This window comes from Cyrtonyx montezumae, unplaced genomic scaffold, assembly GCF_038088225.1.
Source record: "Cyrtonyx montezumae isolate F1298 unplaced genomic scaffold, pur_monq_1.0 scaffold_3, whole genome shotgun sequence".
Lineage (NCBI taxonomy): Eukaryota > Metazoa > Chordata > Aves > Galliformes > Odontophoridae > Cyrtonyx > Cyrtonyx montezumae.
In genome coordinates, this window is record NW_027072034.1 from 6,856,610 (window position 1) to 6,876,887 (window position 20,278).

General features: G+C 37.3%; 1 protein-coding gene across 1 annotated transcript in view; it reads right to left on the minus strand.

Annotated features, from left to right (window-relative positions):
- DIAPH3 (diaphanous related formin 3) overlaps positions 1 to 20,278 on the minus strand; it is a 217,649-nt gene that overhangs the window by 183,396 nt on the left and 13,975 nt on the right. The window contains exons 2-4 of the mRNA XM_065744007.1: positions 13,795 to 13,968; positions 9,307 to 9,411; positions 2,324 to 2,454 (exon numbers count right to left, since the gene is read on the minus strand). Coding sequence (XP_065600079.1) covers positions 2,324 to 2,454; positions 9,307 to 9,411; positions 13,795 to 13,905 — 347 coding nt within the window. The 5' untranslated portion in view covers positions 13,906 to 13,968. The remainder of the gene's footprint in view (positions 1 to 2,323; positions 2,455 to 9,306; positions 9,412 to 13,794; positions 13,969 to 20,278) is intronic.

Below are 20,278 nucleotides of genomic sequence, written 5' to 3' on the forward strand. Positions count from 1 at the left end.
GTTTTTGTTTCCATCTCCCACAGTATTCTCCTAGAGGATTGGACAGGTGTGCTCTTCACTGGGTAAAAAAATTGCCTGAACATCCAGGCTCAGAGAATGATGATGAATGGAATTAAATTCAGCTGACAGTCACTAGAGGTGTTCTGCAGGGATCAGTATCGTAGCCAGTCCTGACTAATACAGTTACTGATGATCTGGATGAAGGGATTAAGTGCAATTTCAGCAAGTTTGCAGATGATACTAAGTTGGGAAAAAAAATGTCAACATACCAGGGTGCAGGAAAACCCTACAGAGGGATCTGGACAGGCTGGACTGACGTGCTGAATCCAGTGGATGAAGTTCAACAAGACCAACTGTTGGGTCATGCACTTTGGTCACAGTAACACCACGCAGCACTACTGGCTTGGGACAGAGTGACTGAAAAGCTACATGAAGAAAAAGGATCTGGAGGTATTGATCAACAGCTGGGTAAACACAAGTCATAGTGCACTCAGATGGCCAAGAAAGCCAATGACATTCTAGCTTGTATCAGAAATAGTGTAGCCAGCAGAACTAGGGAGTTGATCTCTCTGTACACAGCCCTGGTGAGGCTGCACTTCAAGTACACTATTCAGTTTTGGGCCCCATACTACAAGAAAGACACTGAGGCACTGGAGCCTGTCCAGAGTAACAGAACAACAAAACTGATGAAGGATCTGGAGCACGAGTCCTATGAAGAGTAGCAAAAGGAACTGAGATTCCTTAGTCTGGAGAAAAGAAGGACCAGCTGGGACGCTATCACTCTTAAAACTATCTGAAAAGAAGTTATAGTGAACCAAGGGTTGGTCTCTGCACCCAAATAACTAGTGATAGGACAAGTAGTAATGGGCTCAAATTGCACAAGGGGAGGTTCAGCTTGCATATTTGGAAAAAATTCTTCTCAGAAAGAGCAGTAGTGCATTGGACAAGATGCATGGGGAGGTAGTGGAGTTGAGGTCTCCAGAAGTTTTCAAGAAAAGGGTATGTGTGCCACTTAGGGACAAGGTGTACTGCACATGGTGATGATGGGGCAGTAACTGGACTAGATGATCCTAGTGGTCTTTTCCATCCTTAATGATTCCATGATTCACACACCATTGAACATGGGTAAAAAAAATTATCTATCTGCAGATAAAATTTATTGTTTTAATACTTATTTATATCACATTTCTTGAAGAGTAACCAGAATTTTCAGATATTTCTATAATAGTGGGACCTCACCAGTGACAAATAATGAGTCATTCTACTGGAAATAATACAAAGTAAGATGCAGAAGCTCTTTTGAAAACCAAATATTTCCAATCTCATCACAGGAGGGGAATAAAATGTTCTTTGCATTTGTTAGACACAGAACTATAATGGACTTAAATTATACACTAGATCAGATGCTTTTATAAGTTTTTCATGTGAATGTATAAATATATTTAAAAAGATTTTCTCAACCTGAAACAGATTAGGCAAACATTGATCAAGTATTTTCAGCATAACTGGCTATATCTGATCTAATATGATCCTACTAGATGTTTCTCACCATATTTTGTATTAGACGAAATTGTGAGCAGATACTTTATCACGTGTCCAGCAGTTGAAGAGGCTGAGAATGATTTAGTGTGTAAAGTACTATTGTGTTGTTATTGTCCTTTCCTTTGCTTCCACTACAGAATAACATATTACTTGACTCCTATATCTGGAGGCAACGTAGCTTTTTGTCAGCCTGATGAAATACCAAGGTAGTTGTCAGTGTCCCATTCTCAGTGCACTTTAAAAAAGTCATTTAAATTGAATTTTCTAAGTTTCTTGCAACTACTCTATGAAAGGAGAATAAATAGTTGTGGATAATCAACCATCTATAACATGATGTTATCTGTAACACTAGTTAGCTGTAATAGCTAGATCTTTTCATGAACTGTTTATAACTATGAGGTATTCATGTCCCATTTATTCAATGGAAGAACAGTGACCAAGACCAGTGGATATATTTTGCTCTTGAGATTCTTTCTTTAGTGCCATAAGCTGCAATTTCAGTTTGTTTCTTTCGTTGTTTTGTTTTTAAGTACCAGTATAAAACTATTCACTATCACTTGATTCTCATCTTCTCTGTTAATTAAAAATATGCTTTACAAAAACAATACTTGCAGAAGGTATATAATTAATTAAAGATAAAATCATTAATTAAAACATACACATTAAGTGGAAAACCTTGAAGCTTGTACATCTAGAGATCCATTTATTTTAATCCACGAAGAAATAAGAATGTGATCAAATCTTCTCAATATTTGTTAATGATGCTCAAATTCTGTATTACCTGACAGGATTACTGGTCAAGGACACACGAAGTGATTCTAAGCAAGTCACTAGTCTTTCATCTGTTGATCCAGATTTTAATTCCTGGATAAATTCTTGTGGTGAAATCTTTCGACTGTTCTTGAGACTTCCCTGAAAAACAGAAAATAAAATCATTTTTCATTTGATGCATAAAGCACTTGAATAAATCATCAATGTCTAAACTTTGGTTTTGATCCATAAAATGTGGGAAAGCAATATTTTAGTCCTCAACCTGCAACTAGTTGCTGTTCTTCTACTGTTCATGTTGAATGCTGATTACATTTTTGCCAACTCATGATTAAGTTTATGATCGGTAGTCAAAAGCAGCAGGCAGCAAACATAAAAATGCATCATGCACACGGTGAAATACTGTTTTTGTAATGAGTTAATTCTGTTGATACACTGCAAACATTTTAATTTTCAGTATTTGATACAACAACAAAAAAATAGCTGATGTGATCACAGGGCAAGCATTCAGACAGGTCAGGTCACAGCAACCATATGAGAACACAGTCTGATTAACCAGTGCATCTGAAGAGTGTTCAGGATATCACTGCAGTAACACACTGTAAAACACTTCTCTCTTCAAGGTCCTGGCAGCACAACAGTATGAGGCTGGAATTACGGAAAAAGAGAAGACTACCTTGGTTCCAAGGGCTAAAGTAAATCACCTCAAGAAAATAAACAACAAACAGAACCAAAAAAAAAAAAAAAAAAAAGGAAAAAAGAAGAAAAGGAGGGACTTGAAGACTCAGTTAAATGAGCAACTTCAGTTCTTAAAGATAAATCCCAGCCCAATACAAACTGCTGATGTAATAACATGAGATTTTAAAATAAGAATTTTCCCCAAGTTTTACTTTTCGTATTCTGATCTTTTTGGTGGGTGGGGAAGCAAATGGGGACATGAGGACATAGGAAAGAAAATGCAATGACAAGCTAAGGAAGTGCTATAAAAGCAGTTTTGCACAAACAAAATGTTTCCTGTATTTCTTATTTTAAGCAATATGAGGTAAGACAATTACATCAACTCATCAGTGAATCTATGATACAAAATGTTGCTTAAAGTAAGTTCAAGATATTAATGACTTTTTGGGAGGACACAGAAATCCAGCGTTTTAAACAAAACAACAGTCACACTGGACCAAAGAAGCCACAGAATCTGAATTAAAATTAAAAATCTATGAAGCATTGACTATACTCTTCATAGTATTCACTCCCCCACACTATTTTTGGGGGGGAAGATGGGAAGGAGGCATACAACCTATATTTGGGTTGATCCATTGGAAAGACTCGGTTTGCTGGGAACAGAGGTAGTTATGCATATTGCACTAAGGAGAATTACTTAATTATAGTTTATTATTATATTGTTATATTATGAGGTTCATTTGGCTTAGGCTTAAGTCAGGAGCTGAAGTAATTCTTAAGTCAGGAGCTGAAAGTAACTTGCCTGCTCTTGAAAGCAAAGCATTATGAAAAAGGTTCCTGAAAGAGCTGAGATTAAAAATTAATTACAGTGGCTGACAGATCAGATGGCACGCTGACAATCAGGGGGATCTCAATAGGCAGCAGAAACATGCTGAGAAGGATCTCACAGAGATCCTCAGCAAGAACTGCAAGGGATTATTACTTCCCAGGTGCACTGTTGCATACTGGAGTCCAAACAGTCAGAAGCTGACTTGCAGAGTTCTTGATAGGTAGGGTACTCAGTTGACCACAGTGGAAGAGCATATCACCATGTAGTAAAGGGAGGTGATCCTTTCCCTTTCTGTTCAGCACCAGTAAGACACATCTGGAATGATGGGTCCAGTTGTGGGATCCTCAGTATAAAACACTGAGACACACAGGAGTGACTTTAGCAAAGCATCATGAACATAATTAAAGGACAGGATCCTCTTAAGTATAATAAAAGGCTGTAAAAGGAGGAATTGTTCAGCCCCAAAAAGAGAAGGGTATGGGGAATCCAGTGAATAAGTATAAAGTTTTTGGAAGAAGGAATAAAGAAGAAGAAAGTTAGCTAGAAGTTAGGGGGTTTTATTTTTTGATACACCAGATGAAGTGTCATTCCAAACATGTCTCTGATTTCTGGCAATGATAGTATAACATTAAGGTGTGAGAAAAAAAGCAGGGTCATTTCTGGACAGACTGTAGCAAGCAAATGCAAATCTTGGAAGACAGACAGCATATGGCCAGACAATCTTTAAATGTCCCTTCCAACTCAGATGATTCTATGATTTTATTATATGCTTTCTTCAGTCAGTTGTACCACATTCCTAGCTGGAGGATTTAGTGGATTTATTGGTTGGAGTACGACTGGGGGTGATTTTTCATTATGGAAATTAGCATTAGAAGAAAGGGGCAAGTCCATTCTGCTGTACAAATCAAAACTTATCAGAGATAGGTGGACAGATGGACTGGATGATCTCAGAAGTCTTTTCCAACATTGGTGATTCTATGATTCTATACAAAAATGGCTTCAGAGAGAAGGATTCTGGGGGAAGATACCACTGCAAACCAGTTGAGATGACACCACTGATTTCTGGGACCAGTGAACAGGCTGATCCTAGCTTCTCCCCCCACAGGGACACCTACTGGGTAAAATTTTCACATCTGGCTACATCAACTGCTTCTACAGGAAACACAAAACCATAGAAACGTTAAGGTTGGAAAAGAGTGCTAAGATCATCTAGTCCAACCATCCACCTACCAACACTACTGCCAACTAAACCATGTTCCTTTCCATTATACACCCCCAGGGACTGTGACTCCATCAGTCCCCTGGGCAATCTGTTCCAATGCCCAGCTACTCATTCAGAGAAGAAATTAATCCTAACATCTAAACCAAACCTCTCCTGGTGCAACTTGAGGCCATTCTCTCTTGGTCCTATCACTAGTTACCTGGGAAAAGAGGCTGACCTACACCTCATCAAAACATACTTTCAGGTAGATATACAGAGTGCTAAGGTCTTCCCTGAACCTCCTCTTCTCCAGATTAAATAATCCCAGTTCCCTCAGCCACTCTTCACAGGACTCGTGTTCCAGACCCTTCCATCAATTTTGTTCTTTGGACATGCTCCAAAGTGAGGGACGTCATGGTTGGCCATATTATTCACATTCTTGGTTAACTTTATACGCTCTGTAGAGAGTACATTTATCTCCAGTAAACCAAAAGAATCTGTAATCCATTGCTTTAATAAACTAGCCATGGGAGTTCTTAGTGGGCCTAACCAAATTCCTTAACTGTGGTCCTGACAGCCCATCTGAACAAAACCAGACAACTTGGGCAGTGCGCTATGTATGAATCTATTATTGTGCTAGTGAATGTGACCAGACTTACAGCATCAAACTAAGCACCACTCAGAGCCTAACCTCAGCTGTCCCCAGCCCCAAGGATATCCAACAACAAGCTGGAATACAAGGAGATCCATTTTCTGCCAACTTTTGTCTTTTTCACAAAACATCTATTCTGATATTCTCTGGATCCAAGAGTTACCATCAGTACACATCGGTAGTGTCAGGAGCAACACACTACTTTAAAAGCATTTGGTTTGCAAGAATATTCCATTAAAATTTTTTCTAGCCCTGGATCTAAAAGTGAAGTGCTTCCAAAATTACCTCACAAAGACAGTAACTTACACTTTCATCAGGCAAGCAAGCTGAGCTTTCTTATAAATACAGCCATGTCAAAGCTAAACAGAAATGAGGAAATAACTGAAGAGAATCTCCAAGCTAAATGTTCAAGATCTTGAAAAACAAATTTAAAAATCTCATAACATAAAGAAGTGCATAACAGATTTAATAAAATATGAAAGGTAAAAGAATGTTGTATAAAACACTACAATTTAAATGCCTAAAGGGGATCAGTGACAAGGATTGCTGTTTTATTATTCAATAGCTTGAATATTGAACACATCCATCCTGTTACAATAAATGCCCCAAAATTTTCAGACAAGACAGTACATACTCCTGAGTAACAGTCTATGGAATTTGAGTTACAGCTGTGATGTGTAGGTAATCTAAGTTACATCTCAGGTGTATGGCTCTGGGTCAGGGCTGCAATAGCATGCATATGTATGCACGCAGTTTCCTGTGCAGTTCTGGATCTCCCCAGCTATTCTCTGCATGGATGAGATAACGATAACGAAGTGACTAGAGACAAGATGACCAACCAAACTCCTAGTAGCCATCACAACAAAACATTAACTATTATGGAAGTTCTCTAAGAGGGAATTTCAGAAAGTCACAGAAACTCTCCTGGCAGCTCCTGCTGTTCACAGACCAATTGAAAAGCACTACTTGTATGCCTAAGCATACAGATTAATACCCTGAGTGGAGAATCTGTCATTTCCATTGACATATCCCAGCAGTTCTTGCTGTAAAATTTACCAAGTTGGATATAGCTAAGATACTTGTAAATAGTTGGTAAAACAGCCTTCTTTTGATGCAGAAATGATAAAGTAAGAAAGTCCTACGGACAGGATGTACAGTTAAGATAATTAGAAAGTGTTCTGGAAGCAATAGCAACGTGTGGAAAGATCACAGGGAAAATGAAACCAGCCAGACAACAAAAGTTTATTAGAATGACAGTTCAGAAAGTATCACCTGACCCATCCAAAGACACTATCACAAGCAATGGAGGCTTGCATCAACACCCACTCTGTCACATTCACTTCCCCACCTGAACATTATCTTGAGCAGATGACGCCAATGAACTGTATAAGTGTGCGTGCAACATACCCGCAGTACCAAGCACCACTTATTATTCATAGTTATAACACAGTTCTGCTACTTAATAAGAATATGATGCATCTGCCACTGCTCAAGTAAAATGAGAACTGTAGTTGATATCAATTGTGAAACTGATTATATTAGCTATATTTCTGCATGGGAAAAGCTGCTTAAGTTCAGAATGCTTGAATTAACCGAAAAACAGGAAATATCTTGAGGCATCAGTGCCTCTCAAAATTTAATTGCTCAACTGAAGAACAACTGGTCTGTGAGCAGATGCAGTATGAAGTCAGCATTAATTAATTCACTTACAACATTACAAGGGAGTAAGCTGTATGACAAAAATGAAATCTCGTGAAGAAAACTCACTTTAAAAATCCAGTCTGTGTATGTTTCACACGCACAGCAAGGAAACTTACAGCAGGCTAACATGATAGTAATGCTGCTTTTATTTCCACTTGAGTATTAACTTTTTAACATGGAAATCGATTTTTAAAACTTTTCCAGAGTGGATCGTTTATTTATGTATTCATACAGCACTTAGTTTGACAGTGTTTCTGACCTCAGAAGGATCATACAAACTGCTGTGACACAGAAACTGTACCGGTACACCATAATCTCCAACAAGAGACAGAATCACACCATGCTTGGTAGATGAGAACACACATTCACAAAATGGCCTTTTAACACATCTGACATTCCTTCCTCTGGAGGTTGGTGGCCCTGTCTGTGGCAGAGGTGTTGGAGCTCGATAGTCCCTTCCAACCCCACTCTACGACTCTCTGATTGTAACTGCTTCCTGATCAATAAGGCATGATGCCACAGGAAACAAAAATTTCACTTAAGATTTTCAAACCCTGATGGTTTAAAGTGGTATGTGATATGTATCTCTCATGTGATATATTAAAGGAAAGAAATAAGGCTTCATCTAAATACTACATTACAAGAATGTAATAGCAAAATATGCCAAAGTACTTCAGAAGAATTATTTGAGCACAAAAATTACATATTGTCCAAGTTTCCAGTAAGTTCCCCAAACATTGAGGCTGTCCATGATCATAAGCTCTTCTGCAGGGAGCTTCTTAAAACATTAATAAAGGCTGATGATAACACATTTATGAACATGTACAGAAGCAAACGTTCAGCTAACTGTTTAAGAACTAAGTAAAAAGGAGACAATTGTAGAGTACTGGACTATTCCTGTCCGTAGAACTTTAGTTACTTACAAATACATTTCTTAGTCCTAAAGTAATGGATTCATTGTAAACATCTCATACACATGTGGAGGTAGGTCACAGTATTCTATACATTAACAAGCAACTGAGAATATATAGCCCTGTCAAACCCACTGTAATCTTCTCTAGATATACCAGCAATACAGCCATGCTTTGTGAACGGTAGTAAAGTGTTCTGCATTTCCAAGAAAGAGAAATCCTAACGAAGCTTTGGTTACAGTAGAGTCCACTCATCACTAGAGGCTCTTTCATATTCAGTGATTTAGTACAGATGCGATCTGTTCTTCATTTCAGTAGTCTTTACAATAAAAACTGCTTTAAATGATGCCTGGTGAGAACTCTGTAGAACGGTTGTAAATGAATATTTTTTGTCCCAAATTAAGATAGGTACATGTCTCATTAATAGGAAAAGATAAAACCTACTCATCAGCTAGGAGGTCAAGAGCCAGCATGAAAAATTCTCTCAAGAAATGGAGACTTAACACTACCATCAAGATGGTGAGGTTTCAGCAACACACACAGATGCAGCAAATCTGCACAGACACCCACATTCAACTATTAGTCACTTTTTAGATGAAACAATTTAGCACTTAGAATGACTGTGGAGGCTCGGAGTATCAACAACGTATAAACCTAGATTAGTTGTTCTGGACTGGGAAACACCAAGGGTGTCGTAACAGGGGCCTGAAGTTTCCTGATTTTCTGTGAAACATCTCTAAAAAAGAAAAATAGACTAGATTTCCTAATCTTCTGGTATTAAAGAATTTTTATGCTATAGAAGGACTACTAGCTCTTGTAGACTCATCTTAAACAATCTCCAGACAGTTCAGCCCTGCATTAGCTATCTTTTATTGCAGTTTGTAAACTTATGAGATACTGTCCTTTAAAAATGTTTTTACCTGAGAAATAAGTTAATCGGAAGAAAGTAATATTCATACATCACTTTTCCTCTCTAATAGTAAGAGAATGTTATTTTTTGTATATTTCATCAAAATGTACTTACAGACTTCGATGCAGTGCTAATGTATTGCATCACCATTTCTTTTTTGGTACTAAAATCCTTCTCTCTCAATGGCATCTTCTTGTCTTCATTTAAATTCATATCTTCCTAGAATGGAAAGGGAAATAAAAGAAGCTTTGGCATCAAGCAATACAGCTGTTTAACCATAAAATACTGATTAGGAAGAGTAAAGACTTAAAAATATGAACTTAAGCAACTGAAAGTTCTTAAACAACTAAGTTAGATGTTACTTAGAAACACAAAAAGTTTATCTTCCTCAGCAAATCAAATTTAAAAGAAACAGAAGCAACTGAGCCAGGATAAGCAAGTGCATCACAAGCATTACTAGCAAAATCCCTTCTGAAAAACCACTTAAAATTTTGAAGCATGCAAAGCTGGGCAATGGAGTCTGTTTTTTCCCAAGGGTATTTCACAGTATAATATTCACTTTTACAAAGGGTGAGGACCAAACTCTTAACTGTTTGATCACTAAAACAACACCTTCAACTGTTATCAAAACCATTGTCACATTTCATGCCAACATAAACCCAAGGGTCAAAAATAGCAGATGCAGAACCCCATTCAAAGCCACAGAGCAGCTTTCAGTGCCATTTCTAACTTGTGGACTGCTAGTGTTCCAAGACTAGGAATGCTCTGATCATTACAATCAGTTCTACATTTTGGGACAAAATTTCCTTTCATGCTGTAGGTTAAAATGACATTCAGAAACAATACATACAAAAATGCATGTATACATTTAGCCTTATTATGGTCAACCAAGCTTAGGAAGAATTATCACAGCTATTTTCAGCTGAAACTCACTGCCCACTGATGGGGTTTTGTCTCACAACCTCAGTATCAAAGCTCATTTCACCTAGGCAAGAATTAGTGACAAAAAGCTAACCAAATCATCTTGGAATTTTAAGAAAGCAAGTAAAAGATCTAAATTTAAAGATCATTGAAACTTAAATTTCCTTGTCTTTCCCCAGTTTTAATATGGAACAGGATAGAGTCAAGCACAATTTCTAGGAATATTTGGAGGTCAGTACAAATCTGAGCTGTAAGAATTTGCAGAAAATGCTAGACCCTTTAAGCTAAATTTCTTCACAGTATAGTTAGGGCAATTTCACATAGATTCTGTTTTGTTGGGTTTTTTTGCTCAGAAATGTTATCATTTCCTTTCCTGAAGGACTAGAGAAAGTTCCTCACTTCAGTAAAATACACATTTAAACATTTCTTTGTTTTTACTTCTAGTGCCAAATAAGTACAGGGTACATGTTGAAAAAAGTTCTTTGACTCAAAATATGGTAATATCATAGTCTTTTGCTTCTTTGGCAAGGAGCTCAAGCGTTAGTGCTACTTCCCATATCAGAAAACGAATGCAAAACAAGTTTGTCTAAACAAGCTAGAAGAAAGGCCACTCATACTTTAGTCTTTTCTCTATAGCTGTTCTATTCTTCAAAGTACTGTACTTGGATCAAAAACGTTCAGAGAGAAACTATCATCTTAGGCCAAGAACAAAATTCTAACAGTAAATAAGAACATATTCTCCTGACACAAGCCTTTTTCCTCATTTTTATAGTCACAACTAACACTTACATAACACATTAGTTATGTAAATCTCACAAGTTCATCCATCTATTTTTCTTCATGTTACTACAGTTCCTATCCATTTTACATGAGGAGATCTCAAATGTTCTTAAATCTCTTACTTTTGTGGTTAACTGGATCTAGAAGAAATAGTTCAGCACTGTTTCCACTCCTGACAAACAGAATCCATGAAACAATTTGACTAATGCCTTACGTAACAGTTGAATACTGCATTTTGTCTCTTAGTAAACCAAATGTTGGAGACAGTATCTTGAAAAGGGATACCACGTTTTCTATTTTTTTCTTAGTTGACAGTAAAACAATAGACTATTATGATATACTTTAAAAAAAAAGTCAGGCTAAAATATGGATGCATTTAAAACTGTTGGATAATGTATGAGGCTTTCACATCCAAAACCTTAAGTTATGCAACAAATCTAAGGACTTAAGGACAACCTAAAAGTACTTAAAATATGAACTGATAAGGAAATAGTTTCTAGTTTACTTCTTCAAACATTTCTTAATAAGTAAAAACTATTTCAAAGCCTGTAAAGTACTATGATTTTAAATTCTTCTTCTTCTTTTAAATTCTCAATAAGTATTTAAAAATCATTTTGCCTTAAGTTTTTCTTCCTAATTTTTAGCTGAAGTAAGAATGTTAGTCTTCCCTCCAGTCTTCTCCTTGCTATCATGTACAGGTATTTCTCATTTCATATACTAATATAATTTAATTCACTACCATCTATTAAACGCTGAACAACATATCTATGAAGACTCTTATTACCAGGCAACACATCCATTATGATCTGCACATGACAAGCTCTACTCTAAACAACTAAAATAAAGTCCATCTTGACATTAATGATAAATGTATTTTTCCTGCAAGCTCCAACAAGTGTCTTCAGGATTTTGTGCCTCAAAATCCTTTTCCACAGATATACAACTGTATAGCAATGCTAGCCTCAAATAGAAATACATTTTACATGTATATTTAATAAGGCTAGCTGGATTTTATTTAATACTTCAATTGTATTTTTAAAGTTTACATAAACAGGAATGTTAAGAACACTGAAACGAAAATATTCAGTTAAGCATTTTGCAAAAAAGCATGCCTGGGTCTTTTTCAACATTTTCTGAAACTTATCAGATCTTCAGTACCTTGCCTGCAACATGCCACAGGTTTTCTTTTACAATAAAACTGAAATGCACATATACATTATGTAAGGGAGAAATTGAATTAAAAGTTCCGTGTTCGCTTGTAGCTACTACATTCTTCTGTAGAAAGTAGTCTTGCTTTTTTAAGTTTTCTGGAAATAAAACTCCTGAACTTATTAAACAGTGAAGTCAAAACAAAAGCCTTGCTTTTCTTGCAGAAAATATCCATCATCTAACCATACTGAAAAAAAAAAAGGCAAAGAAACTAAGAAACCTATCAGTACAAAACATATTGCATAATCTTAGATGTAAGGGCAAGTCTATTTATAGGAAATATTTTGTATGTATGTGAAGTAAAAAAGTGATTTCTTGGGGGTTTTGGGGGGGTTTTTTGTTTTTTAAACAAAGGAAACACCAAAACAATTGAATATTATGGATTAGAAGTATTCAATGGCACCAGAAGGCATGTTAACTGTGGCTTAATTTTCAGCTCAAACCCTCTCAAATAATTTAAAGTTATTCTACAGGTGAGCAATATCTCTTCAGAAAAGAAGAGTTAGTCATTTCACAAGGGTATCTTCACAACAGCAATAACCAGAAATTAATGTAGCTAAATGATAGCTAATGACCATCTTTGACTCTCTGGCTGTATGTACTCATTATTCACAAACCCATGATCAAAATTGAAGCTCTTTCATAATTTCAACCACCAACTTCACAGGACGTTATGGCACCTAACATGTGGAAAATGAAGCAGTATTTGTCCATGAAAACCCAAACTGCAACATAACTTACTCAGTGTCTGATTTTAGAAAGTCTCTGATTTTAGAAGCCATGCAGTACTGAACAACTGATTTTCAGCAAAAATATCACTTTCAGTGACTTCAACAATCAACTTACAAAAATTACTGATCTCTCACAGTCATAACTCTCACCTCTAGTACGAATATTCCTTCAAAACTAAACACTATGGAGTACTAGGAATTATAAATTCTATGAGGGCACTCCTCTAAGAGCACACTGAATTTCCTCCACAACCCAGGCTCTAGTAGCTGCTATGGGCATCACAGGTGACAATTAACTGTTAATTTCTGCGAATTCCTGCTTTTCAAATTTCACTCCTCTCTAAAGGCTGTTTACTTTTACATATTTAATTTTCAATTCCCTGAAATATCAACTGTGTCAAAAAATAAAAATAAAAAAACACCCACTGAAGTGGTACCAATGTCACATGACCTTTCTGGCAAGCAACCACTTATTTGTAGCAGACAAATGATGTCAGCAAAAGAAGAAACTACACTGAGAGCCGCATGCTCCTTGTGGAGAAGATGTTGCCCTAGAGGCAAGAACCCCAAGTCTTTTTTGTGCAAATCTGGCACAGAATATCAGAATGGAACAAAACCCTGCTGTGACCTACATACAAAGGCATAAAGCCCCTTTATGTTTCAAGTTGTATTAAAGTCAAGCAGGATTCCCCTTCTTTTTTCCTCATCAAAACCTGTTGCAGAATCTCACTTCTAATAATCAGAAGCCTTTAGTTTCCATATTAAGTATTCTGGGCACACAAACCTTGTCAAAATAATTCAAAGGTTTCATATTCTTTGGAAATGCTCCAGAAAATATGGAACTATGACTAACAACAAAAACAGTAATTCAGGTGAAGATCACAGGGCATGCAGGAAAGGCTTCCATCTGTTAATTAGCCTCAACATTTTTTAGTGAAAAAAGTCAGTATAGGATACTTACCATCATTTTTTCAAACAGTGCTATGATTTCTCTTTCTGACAGCGGTTTTGGAACAAAATCTTCCACATCAGTAGGTGTGGATGACCAATCTGTAGAGTGCGACTGCTTCATATGTGGCAGAACAGGTCTTTCCTTTTTGCTTCCAGGAATTCTTATACTGGCAAATCTGTCCAACTGAAAACAGAAAAGGTAGAATATTTCACACATTCTTTCCATTCTGTGTACTCCCAATTAAGATGGGTATTCTTGGAGTCTTAGCATCCTTATTTTTCTAGTAACATACCCGTTGCTTAACTGGCTTTCTTTAAAGTTGTTTCTTAAGGATACATATAATTGTTACTGAAGCCCTAAGCAAGTTACAAATAAGAATTCTATTAGATTATAAAGAAACCATGTAGAACACGAAAATTCTAGGCAAAAACGTTTGAGGAAAATGGTATCTACAAAACCAATGAAGGATTTATGAGGAATTCCACATAACCATTACATGAAGAATATGGAAAAAGTAGGTTTATTTATCTAAAGCATGGTTTCAAACGGTTTTTCCCAGGTCTGAAATGGCTTCATCCAGGATATTGTAAAAGAATATGTTGGCAGACATTTGTAGGGCAAATAGTTCTAAAGAAAGGAACAGCAGAGGATGGTATTTCTGTGAGGCTTTACATAGATGGTACACAGACTACTGCTAAGCAAAGGGTGGCTCACCTTAATAATGGTTGAGGCTTGCCGTTGGCTCCACGCAGGAGGGATCTCCAAGAAGAGATACTTCCCTGGTGGTGGTCAGCCCTTAAATGGGGTCTGGGGGAGGTGGAGCCAGGCTCCACCCCTTCTGGTCACACAGGTATATCACCTTCAGCTGTGCGCCTGTGGCTGACTCAGTGCTTGCCTCAGGTGATCAATCAGTGGTTCAGGCCGTGATTCAACAGTTCCCATACACAGACATTAACATTACTTTTTTTTATTAAAAAAACAAGTTAGCATGACCAAGACACTCTTCTGTTTATTTTTCATTTCAATTACTACCTGAGCTCAGCACTTTTCTGCGTTCCAATTATTTAAAAACTCATTCAGAAGAATAAAAACTTAAAGGTCATTTGTTAAAATTAAGTAAGATAAACCCACAGTTTAATGAATAAGTTTAAGCTTTATCACCAATAAGAAAATGATTCTTACTTTACTCTTTGAAAAGATACATAAGCTTCTTTCAAAAACTGTTTGGGGTTGGGTTTGGGGTCTGATGTTTTTGGGTTTTTTTTCCCTTGGTTTTGTATGAACTACACTTCAGTAAAGACTTATTAACTGAAAATTTAAAATGCTTTTGGTGTGAGGGACTGAACTATCTTTGTTACAGCCTTTTGAGCAGATGAGAACGACAAAACTTGTCAACACAAAAGAAAGTTACAGTTGAGTTTGATGCATAAAAGATTTTTGACAAGATTTCAACCTTATCAGTAGCCTTACATCTTTGAACTGCTATGCACATGCTACTGAGGTTTCAATAAATCTTAAAGATGAGTATCTTGAGATATCATTCAATAAGAACATCAAAGTTACCACACTAAATGACAAGTAGTTATTATGGCATCTGTGAAGTTAAGATCAGAGAGAACAAAGAAAATTAGTGGCAAGAATTGAGTACAAGTGTTCCACTCTCACCAAAGAGCAGGAACTGACTATGCATGAAGAGAGGTTTAGAGGAAAAACAAAAAACAAAAAGACTTTAAAATCTTCCTGTTCAAAATTGAAACAGAACATTTTTGGAACATAGATTGCAAGCCACTCATACAGATGGTTGTAGAACATGCAAAAACAGAAAATAAATATAGCATAAACATAAAAGAACTCAGCATGGAAGATGGGGCCCTTCAGTGTCACATCAAACCAGCAGGCAGTACGGAAAGCACACTCAAAAGGAATAATTACACAGGCAAGACCCAAGAAGAAAGAGAATGCAACAAAAGCAAAAGGGAGGGGAACATTGTGGAAAGCAAAGTACAGATTCATCAGTGACAAAGCCATCTCACATCTTGATCAGACAGCAATTTCCCTTCCTGTCTTTAAAACTGTAAGTCTAGGGCAAGCATGTAGAGATGAAGCCAGATTGCAAGCTTCAACGACTACACCAGCAAAATGAAACCACCAATTGATAGGTGGTTTTTTGAGTTTCCTCCTCAAGGAATAAATTTCAATCAGCACTGAGGAAAGGCAGTACACCTGCTCAAAAGAACACATTAGCAAACAGCTTTTCCTGGTGCTCGTGTTCGTTTTAGTGCACAACCTAAAAAACAAACAGACAAAAAAAACCAACCAAACTTATATTTGAAGATTTGAGCGCAGAGATTTGAAGCAGAGTTAGAGGGAAAACACTTCGACTGAAATCACAAATTTCAGCACAATTCAGTGGGTAGAGACACGACAAGTGATATGTGTCCTACACCTCTTACCTCAATTATCCTTAAAAAACTCAGCCCCTACATCAGAGCACTTGTTTCTCCAGATGCCCCCTCCTCCTTCCCTTTCTTACAGCCTTTGTTCCCTAAGGGTTCCCTCTTCCTTCTCCTGCTCCACAGAGGCAGACCAGTTCTACAGATAAAAGGGAGCTAGTCAACAAAACCGCTCTAGTCTGTGAAATGAAATACGCCACAGACCCAGAGTTCCTCTTATTCTACAAGGAACTGAGCGACAGTTCAGGGATGAGGGCTGATTCATCCTTGAAAAGATGTATCTCACTTCCTTTCCTTTGTTCGCATTTTCAGTTTGTACTTCTTTTAAAACATGAGACTATATGCTAGATGTTTTGCAACATTATATACAAGCTTCTAATATTCTCATTTCACATAATCAGCAAATTCTATACCACTTGTGTTAAAGGAGAGAAGCAGGCCATTCAGATATATCTGTCAAGCAGAACAAGAAAGAATAAGTCAGAAGCTAGCATTATAAGCATTGAAAAACACATAAAACAAATTATTTTGAATAATTTAAAACAAAGAAGTCTAAAAATTCTTAGCACCACTTTCAGTAGGATCTGCTTCATGATCTTGACAGGCATGTAATTCTCTGGGTCTTATTTTTTTCCCCCTTTTAAAAATGGAGGTTATGTTTTCCCTTTTCCAGTCAGTGGGAACTTAATGGGGGACTGTCACAACTTCAACATATGACAGATAGTGGTTTAGCAAATTCACCAGCCATTTCCCTCAAGCTCCACAGATGCATTTCATCAGGTTCCTTAAATGGCCTCAGACCTTATCTTCTCCTACAGCACATAGTCCATGTTTCCAGTCCCTGCCTTTGCCTTCTGTGGCTTGGTTGGAGTGGTAAAGACTGAGGTAACCAGACATCCTGTCTCCTTCTAAAGAGGGCTCATTTTCTCTAAGGATCTTGACCTCCATCCTTTCACAGTTATTGCTGCCAAGACTGTCCTTGAGCATCACATACGCCACCAGGCCCTCCTTTTTGGTCAGAGCAAGGGCCAGCATAGCATCTCACCTCACTTAGTTGAAATGCTAAGATTTATCACCAGTCAAGAAGCTCTTGGATTGCTTATGTCCTTCTGCATAGTCTTTCCAACACATACTGGTACGGTTGATGTCCTCCATGAGGACCTATGCTTGTGAACTTGTTGCTTCTCCTGTCTGCCAATGGAGGGCTTCATCAGGCGGTCTGTAGCAGATCTCCCACTATAATGCCACCTGTCCCTACCCGCTCTTTAACCTTGATCCATAAATTCAGTCAGCTTCTCATCCACCCCCAGGCAGAGCTACATACACTCCAGCATGCCAACAACAAAATTCACAAGACTTGAACAGTAGCATAGTGTGGGTATTCTACATCCATTACTCTTGAATTTCACATTACAGGTGCTTCAGAAAAGTTAATACCTCTCAGTACTTCATACAAGTGAATAATTTCATGGTTCACAGAAAGCACTTTACAGAAGGAACAGAAATTTCATTGCTTGATTGTAATGAAATTCACCACTGATGCTGCTGGCGATCCAAGTGCACAGAGGAGGAAATGGCAAAAATATAGTTCAATAATCTTCTATGTTACATCAAAAACATATTTAAACCAAGCTAAGCAGTGGGGAATATCTAAAGACAGCTTTGTATCAGCATCACTACAGTTTACAGAAGGTCTGACATTCTAGCTTTTTAAATGTCTTCCCTGCTCTTACCAATAAAAAAAGTCAGACCTATATTGAAACAATGCTTTTTAGAACAATAATTTTCTCAGGAGAAGAATTTTTTTTTCCTTAGAGTCTTTGTAGACAATATAAAAAATAGCCAAAGAAAAAACAGTGTTTCAAGTGATCTTGATACAAAATATTTCCATAGTCTCTTTGAAATTCTCCAAACTGAGATTAATCTCGATACACTGACTGAACTCAGAAGGATATAAAAAGTCAAAAGTTCGAAGGCAATAAGGTGAGAGGAAAAAACAGAGATACTATATGATACCTCTGAGCACTCAAAGGAGAAAGCTAGAACTTTATTTTGTTTCTAATACAGTATACAAAAGCATTACAGCTAGTGAATTCCAACAACAATATATTTCTATCACTATAGCATAATGTTGTTAAAGCTAAGGAAAACTGCATTTTAGATAAGTAGTCTATAAAAACCTGTATTAAATACTGAGCACACAAATATTCAGTAAAATCTGTTCTGGAGAAGGAAGGATTTTTTGTTTTTGTTTTTACTTAGTTTTATTTTAAGGTGAAATAAAAGATGAAGAGAAAAAAAAGATAAAGAAATGAATTAGCATAGAGGAAAAAATATGGCTCTTTACTTATAAACTTGAATTTAAAGCAATGGGTTGTCTGTGTATATGTTAGCTTTTATGCACCTACCACCAATGACTGCAAGTTCCATAATTAGTCATGCACTTTATTTTACCAGTTTGAATTATTTACAAGATAAAAATGTCAAGGCAACTGAAACAAAATCCTGAATGTCAGAACACAGTGAAAAGTAAATCACAGTCAACACATAGAGAACACTTCTAAGCAGCCTTTTACATTTATCATCCTGATGACTGTCAGGGTGTCTTCACAGAAAATCTGTATGGTCCCTTATACTACTTTTTAAAACTGTCTTACAGTAACACTTCTTCCACAACTTTTTTCCATAGCAAAGCTCTATAAAGCTACAACTTCAGTAGCATGGCCATCAAACCCTACTAATAAGCATCTCGTTTTCTGTTAGAGCTGTTACTGCAGATAGCTTCTAGTGCTATTAGCACTGTACTCTATCTCAATCATCTCCTGGCAGCAAAAGATATGCAAATGAATGAAGTTCTCATGTAACTTAAAGGTAAGCAACTGTGCATACAGACAGAAAGATGAGAGCTGAACTCCTTTATTGCTAAGAGTACAAGTGAATGCAATCATTTATTTCAAAGGTGGTATAACCAGAGCAGTACTCCAATCTGTCAGGGATTACAATTCTAATGAATGTTTTTAAACAAGGTAACATTAAAGAAACTGCTCGAAAGGGAGCAACTAAGGGGATGCATCAACAGCATGCTGAACATAAACCAGCAGTGTGCCCAGGTAGCCAAGAAGGCCAATGGCATCCTGGCTTGTATCAGAAACAGTGTTGCCAGCAGGACCAGGAGGATGCTATGGTGCCTCTGTACTCACCTCTGGTAAGGCCACACCTCAACTACTGTGTTCAGTTTTGAGCTTCTCACTATAAGGACATTGAGGCTCTGGGGCATGACAAGAGAAGGGCAACAAAGCTGGGTCTGGAACACAAGTCTTATGGGGAGGAGCTGAGGGTACTGGGATCATTTAGTCTGGAGAAAAGGAGGCTCAGGGAAGACTTTACTGCTCCGTAAAATTATCTGAAAGGAGTTTGTGGTGAGGCTGGGGTCTGCCTCTTTTCCCAGGCAACTAGTGACAGGACAAGAAGCCCCAAGATACACCACTGTATGAGTGCAGAGAGCATCCCTTCTGATCAGTGTGGCCAGATATGCTTATACATACACACTGTATACTTGTGTTTGTGTGTGCCCCTACTGGGAATATACACCCAATCTCACTACTGACAAGGCATGGAGGCACGAAGCTGCAACAGCCATACCTTGGCTAGGTTACTGGATTTATGACCCCTTACATTTTCTATCCCTAACAGAGCAAACACTTGCTCTGCCCAGCATGATTTACACACTTTCAGCCAACTTGACAGTAAGGTCAGAAACAGTATTTTTGCTACTTAAAATATTAACAGAGCTTAAAGCCCAACACTTGCTATTAAGCATAATGTAATGGCATCCTTCACTGATGGAAATCTACTAAGAGCATTCTAAACATTCTCAAAGCCTATGAGATACTCATGATACAAAACACTAAGGAAAAACAAAATGACAAGTCCAGACAAGTACCATTCACACCCTCAGGAGATGATTTCAGACTGACTGCAAAGTAGGTATGACAATTTGAGTCATTGAATATGAATAAAAGCTGCAAAGGACAAAAAGT